Here is a 20410-nt window from a genome sequence, read left to right as displayed (position 1 = left end):
TACCTATAGAGACAAACCCAAAATGTGTCAAAAAACTCTTATCTCCATGAGATCACCAAGAGTCAAAATCAATTTAAAGCAGACTTTACCTTCGTATTACATATTTTTTTGTGGGAAATATGTTACCCTTATTAAATCTGTGAAAACTGGGTAAACTAATTTCTGACCGATTCATTAGATACAAAGCATTCTGACACTGCCCTAGTTTAAATTACATTACTAATTATTTTATCCATCTACTTTAAACAGCTTTGGATTGCTTAATGAATGGCTTTGTTTACCTCACTTACTATGCTTTGCCTTCAACAGCATAACTGCGAAGCTTGAAAGAGCTTTGGAAAAAGTGGCTCCTCTGCTTCGGGAAATCTTTGTGGATTTTGCCCCGTTCCTATCTCGCACATTATTGGGCAGTCATGGGCAAGAGCTTCTAATAGAAGGTAGTACATATTCACTAATTGTTTTATTATTTATTTAAATGTTTAATTTGTATTACAGTCGAAGGCCAACCATATTAACTGTTCATAAACCGACTAAATGTATACATGTAACTCCATACTATTAATGTACTCTTATAAATAAATTAAAGTATATTGATATACCACAGTCAACAATAGCAATTGATCCACACAAGCAACAATAACAGTTTGTATAGATATTATGTTCTCTGTGACACTGCAAGCTGTTTAATAGAATTTTGCCAAATTGTGGGTGAGATACTCATCCTTATTTGATAAAAGTACAGAATAAAATAGTTCTGAAATTTTAATAGCATTTGGGTAATATATTTCTATTGAGTCTCTCTTCAAACTTGCAATATAGTGGCATAAAGGTAACATTCTGAATTGCTCTAGATCCATAAAGAAAGAGATGGGCCATATATGAAATACAGGATATACTTTATGTGCCCTGGTGAACTGTGAATGGTAACATAGCAAATCTTAATTTTGTATATACCCTCATTTATTTCAATAATTTCTGAAAAAAAGGGGATACAGATTAAGTTTTGCAAGGGCAAGTCAGTTGGTCTTTGATTTGACCAAACAGGAAAGCAATAATTTGTTTTGATTTTCCAATGTTACAAGTTTCATTTGTGATCCATGCTACCTGAGCTATTGAATACTGTACTATCTCCTAGGCATTTGAAGTGTTCAAGCTATTAACCAACGATGTCTCACTTGTACAACTTTAGTCTTTGGACAAATATAATTATTTTAGCTTTTTTGTAATGAATGTGTAAATGTTCTTCACTACAATAATGAGCTAGTATCCTCAAAGTCCTCTAAGGCCAATAAAATTTGTAGACAGAACTATATCATTGGCATAAATAATACTGGAATGCTTAAATCAGCTTGCTGATTAGGATGCTGCTGCACTTTATCTACTTTTTGGTTAAGGTGTTGTTATAAAGATTGAAAAATGCTATAGTTGTCTTATACTTTTTTCACAAATAGTTGGAAATGCCCCATTTAGATTACATCTAACTCTCACCTAGATATTGTTATATAATCTGCTAAGTGAAAACAGCCATATGTCAGTGTACTTGAGGCTAACTCAATGTTTGCCTATAGCAATAGAATCAAAAACATTTCCATCATTCAGAAGCATGGCATATTTGATTTTGACTCCAAGGAATACTTATCAATTAGGTGTAGAACACAATTATGTGACCATAAAAATATGATTCATTGTTTCAAGTTCAATACTATTATAGGGACACATCTTTGAGAAATAAGAATCTTTTCAAATCTATATGTAGCATATTTGATGGCAACACCTGCAAACTGACTGATGAAAAGGCTATTCTTAAACATAAACTATTAAGATATATAGGGAGTTGAAAAGTATGTCCTTTATTTAAAACAATAGCATAAGTAAATATAATATCTAATTTTTCAATTTCATAATATCATGTTTTATATTTAGTATTTTATAGTACAGCATAGTAATTGATCTTGCTAAATGAATGAATAAATTGATAGAAAATCACTAAGCTTCTAATTATAAACCCATATTAGTGCCTTAAACAGGATTGATACCACTCATTTATTTATTAATGATACAAAGTATTGTCTGTCTTCTGTCCATCCATCCATCTATCTATCTCCTCTGCTTATAAGTTTCTTGTAATATGTCTACAAATACCCAATTATTTTAAATAGCTTAGTAAATATATAACAAATACCATGCATATATCATATACATATAACTATGCATGATATATGTATAAATATATATCTTTTGATTTTAGCTTCTAAACCATTTAAGAACACTAGTTTATACTGCTCACACATCCAAGTTGTTTCAAAGTATTTTCTCTGCTCTTAATCATTGCGTAAGTAAATAAAGATGAAGACCTTGTGATGTTGTCATTCTGTCTGTCTTGGTAATATTATGGTAAATACACAAATGCAAATATAATTATATGCAATTATGTATGTGTCCTCCTATGAAATCTTGTATGGTGTGATACTTAAATTTAAAAATTAAAACTTAAGCTTTGGTGCTAGAGTTCAGCTTCCATTATATACTAGAATCTTCAAATAAAAGAACATGTGATATTCATTCAATCAATCAATATAGAAATAATCTGTTCTTCTGTGTGTGTGTGTCAAATTGAGCAAATAGCATGGCCTCATATTTCTGAAACATATAGAATTTCTTTTGTGCCAGTTTGTGGCTTTTTCCATTTTTTATATAATATAAGGTTGACTTTACTGTTCAGTGGAAAACACATACAGTATAATTGGGTCACAAATGGTTTATGATTTAAGATAATTGGAGATTATTCTGAGCAGTCTTTGCTAGATATGTCCAACTGAAATGTTACAGGATCTAACCGATGCAACTATTTGAGAAAAAAAAAAGCAATTTAACATTGCAACTTATAATTAGTGCTCTGATTTCACTTTTTTACAGGACTGGTTTGCATGAAATCAAGCACCTCAGTGGTTGAACTTGTTATGCTTCTTTGTTCACAAGTAAGGTGATTCTTAGTTTTTACATATACTACTTTTGTTTTTTCTTTGGAGAAACACAATTATTGGATGCATGCATTTCCACCTGTATATTGAAAAAGTAACTATTTGATACTGTCATAGAGCTCATAGAGCGACTGAATTGGTGTTATAAACTCCATTATAACAACACCTTTATTTTTCTTTGTTTAAATAAGCATTGAATATGACCTCAAGAAAATGTGATATCCAATTAACAAAATAATACATAATTAAATGAATTATAATAACTGATCTCAACAACAGAAAATTCAAGTCAGCAATTTATTAGCAATTATTAGCAGTTTGTTTAATTATTTGGTTTGTATTTCTTTTTGACAATATTGCCTATAAAAGTCAGTTAATATAAGGCATGACATCTGAAAACTTTGATATTGATAAATAGTAATGTATCACCTAATAGACAATTGGAAGCATGTGATTAAAACGCATTGCAGATATGCGCATGAATATAAATGATGTGCATGTTTGGGAGTTGTTGGGACAATTGCTGTAGACAGGCATCACACATGTTCAGGAAAAATAACCATTTAAAATATAAATCTGGAGTTATGACTTTGTTTTTATTCTAATAGATAATAAATCAAAAGGTAAGAATTATTCTGAATTGAAGGATCAGCTGTCATTTAAATCTGGTATATTATTTTTTTGCAAATAATCTAATATCCTCTTTTGAATAAAGTTACTTCTTTTCACACTTCTTTGTATTCCCTTAAATAAACCTGATATAAAATAATAGTTAAAGTGCTTATTCCTGTAAATATGGCAAATTTACAAGAGCTGTATGCTTGCTATTAAAATGTAGAGCCACATTTTAATAATAAAATTATATTTGCAGATGTTAAAACGTGCAATGCTGTCATAAATGAGAATTAAGTCTCATAACTGAAATATACTTTGCTTACTCACATTTTGATGATCCACAAACTGATTCTTCAAAACACATACACACACACCCCAAAAAGAGGGGAGGACTCTAAATAAAAGATGTCTTTAATTGGAATGTTCATTGTGATTGAGTTTCAAAACTTTTCTTGCAAAAAAAAAAAAACTTTTAAAACTTGTTATATAATAATTAAATCCTTGGTTCAAGAAAGTCCCAAATATTTAAGTCCATTGCATTCTGAACACTGAACACTGAAGCTGTTCATAGGCAGATGCTTAAACTGGACTAATGCAATATATTCTTCTCTGCTCCTTGTTTTAACTGCAGCTCACAGAGTTAAAGTGGAATGCTGCATTACAGCTTAGTGTCTTTTGATGGTCTCATCATCTAATCGTAGGTTTAACATTACTCATTTGCTGGCTCCAGGAATTCCTGCCATTAAGGACTCTAGAGATGTAATGTGCCTCAAATATTGATTGTGGGAAGAGTGAGAAATTCAAGCTTCTTTGCTTTTTCACCTTTCCTTTTAACCTTATATAGAATTCATGCAGTAAACAAACCAGTTGTTTTTAAACTTGAAATGTTATCCTGGAATATATATTTAGTTAATATTTATATATATTCCAACTCTATACATTATTTTAAAGGCAGTGTTAGATGGGCTTATAATAAACTTTCACTTTACTTCCGCCCCCAAATATCAGATCAGATTTTTTTTTGTAATTTCACAAAATAAAGAAAATGTTCAATTTTTTTAAGTTCTAGAACTATTTGGAGTCTACCATAGAACTGAACAGTGCTCAGATTTGACCTCCAGATAGTACTTAGAGTAATTCTGCAAAAATGCAAGGGAAGCAATTTTTCTCAATACATTAAAACAGTTGTGTCTTTTCCCCAAGTTCACCTCATTAGTTTGCACAGCTGTTCCACAATCATGAGAATGGTTTATTTAAGGCACTGGTGTCAAACTCACCATGTCATATGATGTGTCACGATGTATCACGACTTTTTTTGCATTGCCAGAGCTGGGGTGGGTGCAGCCTCTGAATGATGCAATCAGCCTGCGGGCCAGCAGTTTGACACCCCTAATTTAAGGTGTTGTACTTTGTGAAGAGGAAATCCAAAGGGCCACACTTCAGTGTTTCAAATGATATTAATGAATTATCTTGTTCAGAGGAGGAAGATTCAACTGATTTCTAATAAGGACATAAAATGCTTAACTATTTTCTAGAAGTTGAAAATAAAAGTTAAGAATTGACTATCACCTAAAGAAGGAATTCTTAATTGATTAAACATATAACAAGAAAGAGTTGTTATATAAGTTGATGCATATATGTTGCAACAATATTTTTAAAAAATATCTTTTTCAATACATAAAATATTCATGATAGAAGCAGTATACATCTAGTAGAACTCTCACATTCACACACACACACACACGCAGAGAGAAAGAGCTTATTTCATTTTTCTAATGATTGTATTGTTCATGAAATATGAAACCGTGTCATATAATCTTTTTATGGCTGCACTTCTAGTTAGGATATAGAGAGCCAAGATGGTTCTCTTCCAACATCCTGTCCTTCTTATCCTAGAGGCCAAGGGTAATTGGAACATAGTTTGGACATAATCTAATCCAATTGTTTTTTTAGCTGGTGGCAGTCTACCTGGGAAATAGGCTACTTGTTTAGAATGACAGTAGCTGGTAGAAAAAAAAAAATCTTGCATTATTTCATTCTGTGGATGGGAAAGGAAGTTCTTAAAATGTTTTGCTTTTGAAGGTAAAAAAGTAAATATATAGTGTAAGTACTTAAGGATGAGCTGCCTGAGACATACATGTAAATTGGAATGTAGCCAGCTGTATGAATAATGCTCAATCTGCAATATAGACAGATTCTCTTGCAGAAAAGAGGCAAGATATCCCTATTGGGCTTGCAGATATTACAGAGATGCTATTTCATGCACCCACACTGATTATTTTGAGCAGCCTATCATAAACAAGTTGCCTGTCCCAATTGTGGTTGCTAAATAATAACTAGTTTCAATCAGAATAGAGCTGGAAGGGACCTTGGAGGTCTTTTAGTCCAACCCCCTGCTCAAGCAGGAGACCCTATACCATATCAGATAGGTGCTATCCATCTTTTCTTAAAAGCCTTCAGAGATGAAGCACCTACAATTTCTGAAGGCAAGCTGTTCCACTGGTTAATTGTACTCACTGTTAAGAAGTTTCTCCTTAATGCCAGGTTGCTTCTCTGCTTGATTAGTTTCCATCCATTTTTTCTTGTCTTGCCTTCTGGTACTTTGGAGAATAAGTTGAACCCCTCTTCTTTGTGGCAGCCTCTCAATACTAGAATAAGGCTATCATGTCACCCCTAGTCCTTCTTTTCTCTAGACTCACCATACCCATTTCCTGCAACTGTTCTTTATATATTTTTGTCTCCAGACTCTTAAGCATCTTAGTTGCTCTTCTTTGCACTTTTTCCAAAGTCTCATATTTTTTGTAATGTGATGACCAAAACTGGATGCAGTATTCCAGGTGTGGTCTTACTAAGGATTTATAAAGTGATATTAATACTTCATGTGATTTTGATTCTATGCCTCTATGTATACAACCAAGGATTGTATTAGCTTTTTTGGCTGCCTATAGAAATATTTTAGAAGTTCAGTATAATCCAGCCATAAAAGCAATAGTAGTAACTGTTCTGGTCCAAACAAGATATCTGCTTTAATCCTGTTCTTCTCCAAAAAACGGACTAATATTCAGATTATTTATTCTTCAGGAATTTCAAACAATAACTTACAGTCAAGAAGAGTTCTTCTGATGAACATATCATAATCTTCTCCATTCTTGTGATGTGAAAAATTAAAGGTAGATTCACCCCATATTTCTTATGGGACACACCACCTCGTGTCTGTCTTACATAATGGCTTCTACATACACATAGCCAGGAAGTACAGTCATAAACTTTGAAGCCCCTCCCACTGACTAGATAAGAAATGGGTCTGACTAACAGCTAAACTACATTTCCCATAAGCCATCTCTTAAGCGTTTAACCCTTTAAATGCTAAATGCTCTAACATACAGCTCTTTTAGAGATACAACATTAACCCTGTAAATGCTAAATACTCTAACACAGTTCTAGCTAACTGACTGGTCCAGCACAGTAACTAATAATAGCTATTAAAATAAGAATAAAATGAAGCTAGAAGTTTCAAAAACTTGATATTTTTCTAACATTAGATTCCATATTAAAACATTTCATTGAGGTTTTAACTTTATTTTTATATTTTAATCTTATGAACTCATTCAGTGAGTTTTTCCTGTGGATTGAAGCCTTATCCTATTGACTAAAGCCTGTTTGATCACTACATTCAATAAAAGAATTTATTTTTGCCAGCTCCCTAGTTTTTGTATCTTCTCCCCATAGCTAAAGTTCCTCCAAGCATCTTGGGACATTTGGAAGCATAAGTATTGTGGGAATAAAAGAAGATAAGCAAAATATCACCTCTGTTTCCATTGATGGAAATTTCCTGTGTAAGAAAAAAAACCTTTTGTTGGTAGAGAAACATAATGCCTACAGTTCATGATGTTATTCTCCCCTCACCCCAAATCTCGGAATACTGGCAATACAATGTTTGAGATTTTGATATTTTTTTTCAAAATTAATTGCACTTTGCAATCTGTGTTAGCCGTCTGTTTTGAAGATAAATGTATCTTCAAAAAGATAGATGATTGAGAAGGCTTTTGAAGAGGTTTATTTATATAAAGTAGGGTAATAGTAGACACTGAAAAGGAAAGGGAAATGCAAAGTTTGTTTTCTTTTCATTTGCTACAGCAAATTAGATGCTTTTATGCTCTTTATTTGGAAATTCCATGTTAACGACTACAGATTAGCAAGGATGTCAATTTTTTTACTTATCTGAGCTCCTGAGTAAACTTAACATTGCCAGCGGCTCTTGTCTAAGGTATGGTCTAAATTTACATGAAATATCACATTACAAACGTCTGAAGGTACATGTCATGGATAATTCAGTTCATATGGGCAGGTTTTTAGACTCTGAAGGATATGCAATCAAGACTGTCCCCAGAGGAATTATGTCTTTGTGAAAAATTTGCTTTAAGCTTTAGAGGAACTCCTGTAGAGATACTGCATTATTTGACACTGAGAAACCACTTTTCTTTTTATATTTTGTTTACTATTGTCCTTTTACATTAGCTTTCTTTCATGTGTATTAACACTCTGCATTTCCCAAATATGAGGCTGAAGTTCTGCTTAGATTGATTTGGTCTGCAATGTCCTTAGAAAATTTATAATAAATAACAATATATTTAATACACTTGAATTGGGTTAATTTTCAGGGGTAGGTGAGATTAAGATGGTGATTTGGACAAGATCTGTCCTTGATTAACTAGTCTTTGTTTGCTATAGTCTAGTTTTATATGTCACAGCTGTGATAGTGTTTTATAGTAGATTCCTCAAATAAACCAGGACATTTCCTCTAAAGTTTGGTTTTCCTTTTTAAAAGCATATTTGATATTCATTAATATTTCTTTTCTTCTTTGCTTTAAGAACCACAATAGATTCTAAGTATTTCCAGATTGTTATAAAATTTTCCTGTTAAGAGTAGTAATATATTCAAATATAATCATGCTATTTCAAATGGGTCTTCATCTTTCCACTGAAAATAAAAACATTAAAATAAAACATTTTTCTTTTATTAGACATTAATTAGTGACAGAAGTAAAGGACGTATCGGGCTTAAAGTATAGAGTGATTCTGTTTGGAGATGCTAAAATACATTTACAACATTTTATACCTGTTGTTCTGATTAACAAAAAGGCACTTTCTTGCTGTGGTAACATAACATTTATATTCAGTGAGACTTTTTAGTAAAGAAACAACACTAAAAGGAAAAAATTACAGTTCCAATGTTAGAATAAGTTTACTTTCATACATAGTTTGAATATAAGATCACTCTTGAAATATTACTTGGGGATTTAAGAAGTTTGATTTTTAATCAAAATATTAATAGATAGGAATTACTATGAGATTCATAAGAAATTAATGTAAAAGAATTCCACTATATTATATTTTTGAACCCTTATTCTAAAGCTGGGGATAATACTTGAAAGAAATACACATAATAATCTGTTTGGATAGTAACTTTAATATATTGATATATTGACTCATTAATATATTAATTTGAGACAGTTGCTGGTTTAATATGTTTTTTAAAAAATATTCAAGATTATCATAATTAAATTAAAAATAAATAATTCCTGTCCCCAAACTAATAACAGATCTATAAAGTCGTTCCACATAGTTATAAAGGTACACAACTAACATAAGTCATTTTCTCATGGCATCTATATTCAAGAGAGCTTCAGAGTTGAAGCTTGACTTCTTGTTTATAGTGTTACTCCTTAATACCCCAGTACGATGGAAGTGATAGAAGAAGAGAATGCTTTATGATAGCTTGTATTGTTATGCTAGCTGTGATTTTTCTCTGATAAGGGATGACCTAATCATTATGCTTCATGCATCCAGATTAGATTATTGTGAGGCATGGTATATAACAGTGTTAGAAACATGAGTTAATTGTGAAATTGGCAGCTGGCTATTGATTTGTCCGAACCTGAGACATCATTTGTATTATTTTAAGCAATGCAACTATTAGTTGACATTTGAACCAAATACAGAGTTTAATTAATTGCATGCTGAATAATTCAACTCCCCCCCATTTTTTTTCATCATGGTATTTCAAGAATTGTCTGGATATGAAACCAATAACCATGGTGGGCATCCCAAGAGCTGTATGTAATACTTACAGATCCCAGCAGCTATGCTGAATTTGCAGATTCCATCATCCCTATCCAGACAAAAAGTCTCCCATATCTAGACCTCAAGAATACCATTAAATGGGGGTAAAACAGGGAGACACAGATTATTTATTTTCCAAATTCAAAGTATCTTACATTAAAACGAGAAATATAATATAATATTTAAAATTAGTGTAATAATCTAAATAAGGAAAACTTTCAATAACTACATGACAAATATAAAAATTAAAACAGAAGGAATTTAAAAGGACTTATGTAACATTATATAGTATTTGAGGTCCAAAAAGTGGTGGCCTGAATAGCTTTATCATTGGCCAGGAACATTGTGCATAATCCATCAATATTATGGCCTATCAATAAGTGTTTAGGACAAGGGAGAGAGAAATAGGAAAAGGTTCCTGGAGAAGCAAAACATTTTCAAAGGACAAAAACAAAAAAAACAAAACCAAGAAAGTCCTTGGAAAAAGTACTTTAAGACAATCTGGCTATAGCAGATCAAGTATGAACTGTTGAAAATATATGTTCTTTTTTTCCCCAGACTTCTAGTCTATTATTTTCTTGATTCCTCTCAACTCTTGGCTGGCTGGTTCCATATAAGTGGGATTTGTAATTCTTGTGACATTTGAGTGTGACTTGCATCTGGACTTCCCTATTTACTTGCTTTTTGGACACTGTCAGTGAACTTGCTTTTGGTTCTAACCTTGGACTATATTTATGACCATGAAATTATTTTGACATATTTAGTATGCTAATAACCCAGATAAGGAGCTGCTATTCATGAGGCCAGGACTCACATAAACCTATCTGTCAGGAGGATTGCAATGATGGAACTGGCTCCTGATCTATTAGTAACTTGTTCCTTACTGCGTTTTAAGTGATGATGTGGGGAAAAGAAAACAGTTGTAAATGACATATTTTAAATATTTTGGGAATGTCATTAGAGGTTAGCAGATTAGTTAAAAACATGGAATCAAATACTACCTCTTAATCGACTTCCGCTTCCGGATCAGGCAGCTTCAGCCACACGAAGAGCTGTTGCTCTTCATTGGCTGCCTTTCTCTCTACCGGTAGACTCTTATGCGGGTCTTAAATCGCCCTGGAGGGGCGACCACCATCGAGGAGGTTTTTGCTCACCTGAGGTGGAGCGGCGGCTCCCCCTACAGTCAGAGCAAACTCCATAGGGCCGATGGAAAAGAAGATCGGTCAGTAAAATGACCAATCACGTCACTGTGTTAGCTGAAGTCAGAAAATCATCTAAGCATAAAGAACCACCATGGTGAATCCGGGTGAGACCTTTCCTCCCTCTCTCTATTCTGAACTACTTTTCCTGCAAAGAGCTTGCTTTTTGGATGACTTCCCTGTTTTAAGAAAGCAGTTTCTGTCTGTTTGGGGGAAAAAATAATAATAATACTTTAAACCAAACTATAGAAATAGTACTCATTATATTTTGAACCTTTTGGATATTGGGCATCCCTGCAAAGATTTCTAATTTAGAGCATTATTTTACTTACTATACTGAAGATATTTGCTTTTTCCTGTCTCTTTCGTTGTCATTCTTAATGAGATAAAGGCTTTTAACGTGCAAAGAAAAGCTTTCTATAGCTTACTGAGGATATCTTGTAGCAAAAATAGTGTTTGGAGAATACTACTTCTGGAATTAATAAGAAGAAAAGATAAAGGCTTGGAAACAGCTGTGATTTGTGTTTGTGATTTAAAAATTGTGGAGGCGGATGTATATGGACTCTTAATAAATATAGTTTCCACAAAAACTTTAAAAGATTCTTTTACTATGGAAATAGAAGACTTTTACCTACAGCTTGACTATGAGCTGATATTGGAAAAAATATTGGAAATGACAGAGGAGATGAAGCTATGGAGAAAAACTAAAGGTTATTTTGCAGAACCACAAGCTGAGCCTCAAACTTTAAAAGATCAACCTATAGGCCAAGAAGAAGCCTATATGCAACAGTATACACAATCTGAGAGGGAAGAAGAAGTTACTGATCAATTGAATTCTGGACTGGATTATAAACTGATATTGGAAATGATAGAGGAGATGAAGTCATGGAGAAAAACTAAAGACCATCTTCTAGAATCACATGCTAAGCCCCAAATTTTAAAATACCAATCTACAGGCCAAGAAGAAGCTTATATGCAACAGTGTACACAATTTGAGATGGAAGAACTCACTGATCAATTGAACTTTGGAAAAATTCTGGACCCAAAATCCCAGATTGAGACCTTAAATAACTACTCTATAAATCAACTAACTACTACAGATATTTCACAAATCTATCTACAAATGGAGAACTTTGAAGATTAAAAAATGACTATAAGTGAAGTTCTCCCATTGCCAAAATTAACAGGAATTGACAGCCAGACACGATCGATTGAAAGTTATGACAACTTGGATAAGCAAGCTGAAATTATAATATGGAATAAAATGGACTATACTATGCTACTGGAAGAAGGGGAAGAAAATTTTGATCAGATTGATTTGTTGATAAACATTAGTACTCAAATACTGAGATTTGATGACAGAAGCGACATTACGGAAACCAGCTTGGTATAGAAAAAAAGCCAGAGTTAGATTTAAAAATGTGATTTAAAATTTTAATTATTGGGTCAAAAAGGCTTTAGAAATTTGGACTGATTGCACAATCTAATTGAGTAAATGAAAACAGTAAGATAATAATTGGTGTAATAATATGTCTGTCTTAGATACAATAATTAATTTGGTTGAGAGTTACATTTTACTTAACAGGTCGAAATGATTCTCTTTTTTGTTTTTTTTACTCTTTTATATAGAAAACTATTTTGTAATAGCAGAAGAATTAGAGAGATCTATGATAAGAGAAGAAAGGGTATGATGTATCAAATTAAGAGATGGAATATATGTGAAAATATTAGAATGTTATTCTTGGAATATTATGTGTTTAGAAGGGATACCCAAAATCTTATTAATATGTTTGTTTAAGATCAATTGGAATATTTTAATTGAAATTAGTGGAGCTTAAAAGCAGGAGTGATTTATGTAGATGATTCTGTGGATTGATTGAATTTTAAGAAGAAATAGATTAAACTAAATTTGCTGTATTATGTGAGGAAATAGAGGGGGGAATTTTTTTAAGGTATTAATTTTAGTTATATATATATGACTTGTTTTGTTATGATAGATTACCCTTTCACCACGGTGTTTTCCTGAGCACTTTGATGTTAAAATTAAAAAAAACCAATAAAATGTATATTTTTAAAAAATACTACCTCTTAATCCAATGGTATATTCTCTAGCCCACCGTATAGTAATCATTCCATCTCTGCAAACAGAAATAGTCTTGGAGTTGGTGTTGAGACAGTCTGAGATTCTTTTTTGTTTGCTTGTTTTTAAATTCAACAAAAAAAAATACATCCTCTTTTATATGTTCTGCCTTAGGAATTTGAGATTATCACATTGATCTAATGTTGTTCATAATATGCCCAAAATCTATTGAAATACTTTTAATTAAAATATGGTTAGAAAAACCCATATTATGGCTTATTATTATATTATAATATTATTATGTATTATATTAAACCTTCAGAACATTGGAAATACCAATTATCTTAAGAGTTTTTAACGTCTTCATTAAAAAAGAGCTAGGTGAAGAGCAATTATTGTCATAGCCTTGTTATTTAGAAGGATTTAGGATGTCATGTCAATATCTACAATTCTATGAACTGGTTTATAAATAAACCAAGCTGACGTATGTTCCACTCTCATGCATTTCTCTCAGGGGTTATAAGAAAATCAGAACATTCCAATTCCATTTTTAAATTAAACACAATTTAGGTTTTATCTGAATCCTCAGCTTAAATTTAGATTAAATTTAAGTATGATTAGTTGGCTTATTTGTACCAACTATATGGCATCTCTTTGTTGGGATCAAATGACATGAATAGCTTGCAAACCTCTACTGACTGCACTAGAGAATGATTCATAGCACTAAACTATAATTTAAATTACCCTATATGTTATTGTTTTCTTGTAAACTTTTGTAAGAAAGGAAAGTAGTCAAGGAGAAAAATATGTTTCTTAAAGAGAACATATACTTAGATATTTCTCCTCTGCTTTGCAAAACCAGCAAGAAGCCAGCAAAATATTCATCAAATCAAGATGGCAGGAAGCTTAGAGTTTAAATATTGGATCGTAGTTGTACATATAAGCCCTGCCTTTGTCAGCATTAAAGTCTATAATCTAAATAAGTCTTATTTGACAGTCTTCTACCAAGTCTAATCAAGTTCTGACGAAGAGATTAAATTTTTAAAGGATCACCATCTACTGTCAAGCCTGGTTATGGAAACTGAATAGAGTGTAATTTTATCGTTTTTAGAATTTCATGCAAAACTGAACTATTAAAACATTAAAAAGTATTTGTTTTCTAAAATATTTATAAAATATGTGGTTTAAAATTTTATTATTTGAAAATTCAGCAGCAAAGTTTTGTAGTGATAATCAAAAGAAAATTTCACAAGTGGGTCTATTATGTTGGATTTAAATATCTGATGCCTTTGAACAATGCACATTACTGCATTACATTTCAATAAACTATAGTGGCTAGAAAAAAATAATGTAAATCAAAGTTCTGAATATTTTAAATTAATAAAAATAGTTACATTTTCAGAAGAATTTCCACTTTCTAAAATGTGGGTTTTTTTCCTCCTCTCCTTTAGGAATGGCAAAATTCTATTCAGAAGAATGCTGGACTTGCTTTTATTGAGCTCATCAATGAAGGAAGGTAATTAATTTAAAATCTTTGAACCAGTAGTCATTTTGCATTTAATTCCATTAGATAATAATATCTTCACCATCTGCTACACAAATACCAGAGAATGAAATATTTTAATTAGACAGGTTTACAGTAGAGATGTTTGGCATAAAAATACTCAACTTGTTTATACGTGTAATGTAGAAACGATGAACTCTTATGTTTATTTTTTTAGAATACCTATGCAATAGTTATAAGATTTATCTGAGAACTGCACATCATCTTACAAGGGCAACACAGCTTTTTTTTTTTTCAGACAGAATCTGAGTAACCCAATCTCTAATCCATCTGTCACTCCATCTGCTTTGGAGCATTCTGTTCATAGTGTTTTTATTCAGTAAGGAGGAAGTGCTATTTTTATCATAATTCCCAATACTATTTTCAGGTACTTTAATATCAGATTGAAATTTTATGTGTGCTGTGGTATTATGGAAAGAGTTAATATTCTGAATGCAGTTTAGTTCTGTTAGTTTTGTTTATAAGACTGTGACAATTATGCTCTCAACATAATAAGTCTAGTGTTGCTGCTATTAAGGAAAAAGTAAAATTATCCTTTTTAAGCTTAATAAGAATTATTTAAATATTAGTAATTATCTACAGCATTTTTGTTTATTTGTTCCACTAATATATTATTTGCATCATATGTACAAGTGAAACAAATGGTAGCAGCTGTTTTGAGAATTTCTAAAAACCTCTGCTTTCTATTTTCTGTAACTGTTAAAATAGTATTTGCAATTATAAAATGATAAGATTCAAATTCATGAAACAATATGCTAGAATTCTGATAGTATATTTAGTACCCTAATATTTCTGCACGATTCACTCAGAAAGAGATATGCGTTTATTTTATTTTAATTGTAAGGAAATGTGAATAATCTTTTTGTGCAAATGTTTTAATTTGATTTTTGAGTGAAGATGTAATACAGCTTTCCTGTGCTAATATCTATATGTTTTAAGTAGTAATATTTGTGGTAGAAATCAGCAGCCACAACTGAGGTTAATATGATTAAGAATATTTGGACATCAGAACAGAATGTACATTAATTAAAAAAGAAATCTGTTTTTCTTGTTCCTAAAATATAAAGGTTTCTAACATTTGTTATACAAATATTTTTCTGACTATAGAATATATGTTAGAAAACTTAACTACAATTTTATATGCACTGAACAAATCTCATTTTTATATTCCTTCTTTAAAATGCTAATAGTGTTCTTCTGATCAAGCAATAATTACAGTAATAATATTCTTTCTTTTGCTGATTTTTCTACATACACTCTATATTTATATCTCTCTATATTTATATCAATAACTACTGCATATATATCATCTACTGTATATCTATACATCTCTATAGATATCTAGATATAGATACATATCTCACTTGCTTATGTACACTACATTGTTAAAATTCATGCTTCCTTCTATCCTAAATTTTATTTTACTCTTCAAAAAAGCAAATTATTATAAATATTATGCTTCTTAATAGGTGAAGTTTGAATGCTATTCATCAATCATAGCTAGAGAATGCAATTGTGCTGTTGTCAACAATTAACAGGACATAAACAGTTGATGAATGTGTACTTGAATTAAAGTGCTCCCTTGAACAGCCTGAAATTATAAAGCAGATCATTTATAGGAATCTAACAAAGGAGCTTTATAATTAAAACAAAACAAGCTTAATGGATTGTAAAATTGTTTATAATTACTATACAATTATGATTGAATTTTAAATTGTGGATTGAAGAACAGTGCAAAAGAATTTGAGAACTAGAGAACTACATTTTTGTTTTTAAAATACTGAAAGAAGTTCCATAATTCATGATGATTCTTGAAAAAAAAATTATTAAACACAATACCCAGATTAAAACACAACTCTCAGCCGCGTGTTTAATAAAATTAATGAAAGGTGGGCAGCTATACAAATCTTTTTGAATAAATAAGTAAATATGAATACAATTAAATTAAAAGTCATTACAAAGAATGCCAGAAATAAATAGATGGTTAAAACTTACAATTAAATATGAAATCACTTCTATGGCTAGCATAAAAAACAACTATTTTACTTGTCTCCAAAGTTCAATATGCATAATGCAATTTCTTTAATGCAAATCTCAATACCATTTTAAAATTGCTCTCTATCTTCAGTTTCAAAATGGTACTGCCGTGTATCATGAGAGCCAGTTTGGTTCAATGATTAAGGCATCAGGCTAGAAATTGGATATTCAAGTCCCCACCTTAGGAAAGGGGCAATGACAAACCAGTTCTGAAAAAGCCTTGCCAAGAAAACTGTATAAATTTGTCTTGGTAGTCACCAAAAGTCACATTGACCCAAAACACATATCCAAATCTTTCTGTGTGAGAGTATGAGCAAGATGTGGAGTTTCACAACTTAAGGCTTTTATGAACGGATAAGTAATGCTAATCAGTATGGATGGTTAGAATGTAAAGGACTACTTACAATGCAATCCTATATAAATGGAAGTTTCTCAAAACTCAATGATCCTTACTCAGAGCTCTGGGATGTCACCAGGTTTAGACTCTGGGGAGAGGGAGAGCCTAAATGAAAGCCAGGGCTAGATTTCAGGGTTTTGGTTTTTTGGGATATCTCTGTCCCTGATAAGAACTGGAGGAACATCTGGGAAGTGAGTGAGAGGCCAAGTAGGTAATGTGTAATTTGTTGAGCAGGATAAATTCAGGAAAGCTCTGAAGACCTGCCTGTTCCATCTTTCAAAGGAGAGAGTACTCTTTGACTGAAAGGGGAATCGCTGAGGTGTGGTATCTGTATTCTTGGCATTTATCTTTTTTTATCCTTCCATATTAAACTGGCCTTTTTCTGGCTCTGCAGTGCTTTATTTGAAATTGAAACAACATAGGCAATTTCTTTCACTGTACAGGATTGGAATTGCTCTGTGTTTTCTCATCAGCAAAAAGTAGTACCTTTCCCTATGCACTGAGTTCAAGCAAAACATTTCTTTTTGAGGTAGTAGCTAAAAAATGAAGCAGAAACAGCAGCAGCAATCATCTGGCATCTGTAGAAGACAAAAAACAAAATAGAAAAATATTCATACCTGATGAAATTGTCTGAGCTATAATGTCCATGGAAAGAATTGCAAGTATGTATAATCAAAATTATTGCTGCATTTTAAAGTAGAAATTCTGTCAGCATTATTTGGGACTTAGTTTCCCTGTTCTGGTTACCAGGCTTTAAACATCCTAATTTATAGAATAATCTTTAAATGCTGCCAAAAATATGGTATTTTCCAATTAAATACCAGTTAACACAGGTAAAATGCAGAACAAATTTAGATAATTTCTTTGTGGAATAAATACAACAAATCTAATTATTTTAGATGGGCAAATGAGTAATCCAATTCAAAATATAAAATAAAGAATAGTTGCTAAGTAAAAAGGAGACATAAAAAGATGTAAGAATGGTAAAGCACCAGTTTCATGGCAGAAATCTTCCTTTCAGACCTAAGAGAGAGATCAAAAGATTTCCTTTCCTAAATACCCAGTTGGGCTAATCTAGAAAGTAATTGGAGAGCACAGATACATGCAATTTAAGTTACAATATAATAAAAATATATATCTCAAATGGATGACTGCAACACCACAAGATACTCAGTTATTTTGAAAATAACTGGGAAATTTAGCACTTTGGCTCTGTCTGGGAAACATCAAGAAAACTATTCTGTCTGGTTTACAGGAATTTTATCTTTCTGAAACTACCAATACTACTATAAATACAGTGATTTCAGACTTTGATATCTAAATATATAATATCTACAGGTTTGTTTGGAAAGTTTGATAGGAAGTACAGCAATTTCTTTCTTCACTTCATTCTGCTTGGTTAAGTTTATAAGATTACCCAAACAGTAGACGGGTGAATGTGCATTTGCGGGCCTTGGCAGATTGTAGTTACCTACGTTTAAAAGTCACAAAAAAGAAAACAAAGTCTGGATCATGACTTAATTGGCTTTAGCCCACTAGAACAAAAATACATAATAAAAGAATGATGATATGTGGAAAATCAAAAATATAAATATTCAAAACTAGCTTAGCTTGATTAACCTAGGACCTGAGAAATACATTGACTGAATTAGCACATGACTAAGAATAAAGTTATTCTTGAAGACATGCTTATTACACCTCAGGTATTCAGAAAACTGCACAAATTCAATTAAGATTTAAAAGCATTCATTCCTTCCCTTTCCAGAAAGAATATTCATATGTTTAGTGAAAAATTACTTTTTAAACTGCAAGCCTCACACTTAGAATCAGTTCTTTTATTTTTTTATTTTTTCCATCTGAAGAGAACCTCAAACAGCTTGATTAAGGAAGGAAACTAGGTTCCTGGTACTAAATTTCTTTGTGGGGCTGGGTTTGAAATTCATAGTAATTCTGTGAAGGTCTTTTTCACATTTGATCACTTTAGCTGCTCAGAATCATTGTGAGTTGGATGGCATATATATCTGTATAATAAATAGTTAATTGGACTATATGGACTGTATTAGACATATGGATGACTATCAAGTATACTTTATATGACTCTTGTATAGAATCTGTATACAGAAGTTCATTGCCTTCCTTCTGCCACTCAGATTGAAATGTCATTATAAAGTAAAGAGGGGAAATCTATCCCTGAGGTCACATACAACCTTTGAAATTCTATTTGTGATTTTTTTAATCCCTCTCCAATTAAAATTACAGAAAACCTAGGATCCTGTTTTTGTTTTATTTTTTGTTGTTTTTTTTAGTTAGAAACGCATGACATGAAAATGACTGCATAAACTGAAATGTAGACATTCCATAAGCGAAAATAAGGTGAATCTTATCTAGGTTACATTTTTTTAAAAAAAGAAGACCCCAATTGGTCACATATATGATATTTAAGTGATATAATAAGTGCACCTACTTTGGCACTCCATCTCTTAAACGTTCAGTGTGATTTCGGCCACCTCTTTTTAAAGAAAATAAATAATAAATCATCAGTTCAATCTGTCTGCAAAACTGTATTAAATGATTTGGATATAAGTATTGTTCCACATCATCAAATTCATTAAAAACTAGGTATTTTATTGTAAAGATTTCTGGATGACATGTTACAGTTCATGTGTCAAAACTAATTTGGTTGTAACATATCTGAGATCTTTTCTTGATGAAGAAAACATGCAACTGAGTGATTTGCCTTTCTGAGAAGTCAGAAACAAGCCATTAAGAGCTCATATGATTCATTGTAATAGTCAGTATACCTTATGAAGAAGAAACCGCCAAGTAGAGAATATTTTTTTAATCTACAAAGAAGAATTTCCAAAACTATTTGCATTTGAAGGAGCAATATAAAAATAAGACCTCTAAAAGAGTTATTGTTTAAAATCTGCTGAAACCTGTGATAACATGTTTATTGTATTCATTTAGATCAGACATACTATAATATTAACTCGTATTTGTCAACTAAGTAATAGTTTGTTTAAAAAAATAAAGAATAATCATTCATTGATTAGATTATGCTTTTTATGTGGACTTTTCACAAAGTTTTTACAGCTCAATTTGTCTCTAATGAGCCTGGATTTAAGCTAGGAAAGTAAAGCAGTGATCTTTTGAGTTATTGGGAATGTTTAGAACTTTGAGAGTGTCTTTTGGGGACTCTCACATAATGGTTATCATGACTGATGTGGCCACTTAGAAAAGTACTGGATTTCAGCCAGCCAACATCTACAAATGTTGCTTGGATCTCAGTAGAACCCAAATGCATTGCTGATAATGCAGTTTATTTTCATAAAGAAGCTTTGCTTTTCATATTCTTTTTATCGATATTATCCTAAAAAGTAAAATTGGGGGAGGGGAGATATCTTGATCAGGGTC

At 31.7% G+C, this 20410-nt stretch overlaps 1 protein-coding gene across 10 annotated transcripts in view; it reads left to right on the top strand.

Annotated features, from left to right (window-relative positions):
* Positions 1–20410, top strand: part of NBEA (neurobeachin) — a 375860-nt gene that overhangs the window by 142368 nt on the left and 213082 nt on the right. For all 10 annotated transcript variants that reach the window (XM_039327273.1, XM_039327274.1, XM_039327265.1 and 7 more), the window contains 3 exons: positions 310–437; positions 2917–2978; positions 14450–14514. In XM_039327273.1, coding sequence (XP_039183207.1) covers positions 310–437; positions 2917–2978; positions 14450–14514 — 255 coding nt within the window. The remainder of the gene's footprint in view (positions 1–309; positions 438–2916; positions 2979–14449; positions 14515–20410) is intronic.

This window comes from Crotalus tigris, unplaced genomic scaffold, assembly GCF_016545835.1.
Source record: "Crotalus tigris isolate CLP2741 ecotype Arizona unplaced genomic scaffold, ASM1654583v1 scf7180000024359.8030256, whole genome shotgun sequence".
Lineage (NCBI taxonomy): Eukaryota > Metazoa > Chordata > Lepidosauria > Squamata > Viperidae > Crotalus > Crotalus tigris.
This window is presented reverse-complemented; position numbering and strand designations above follow the sequence as displayed.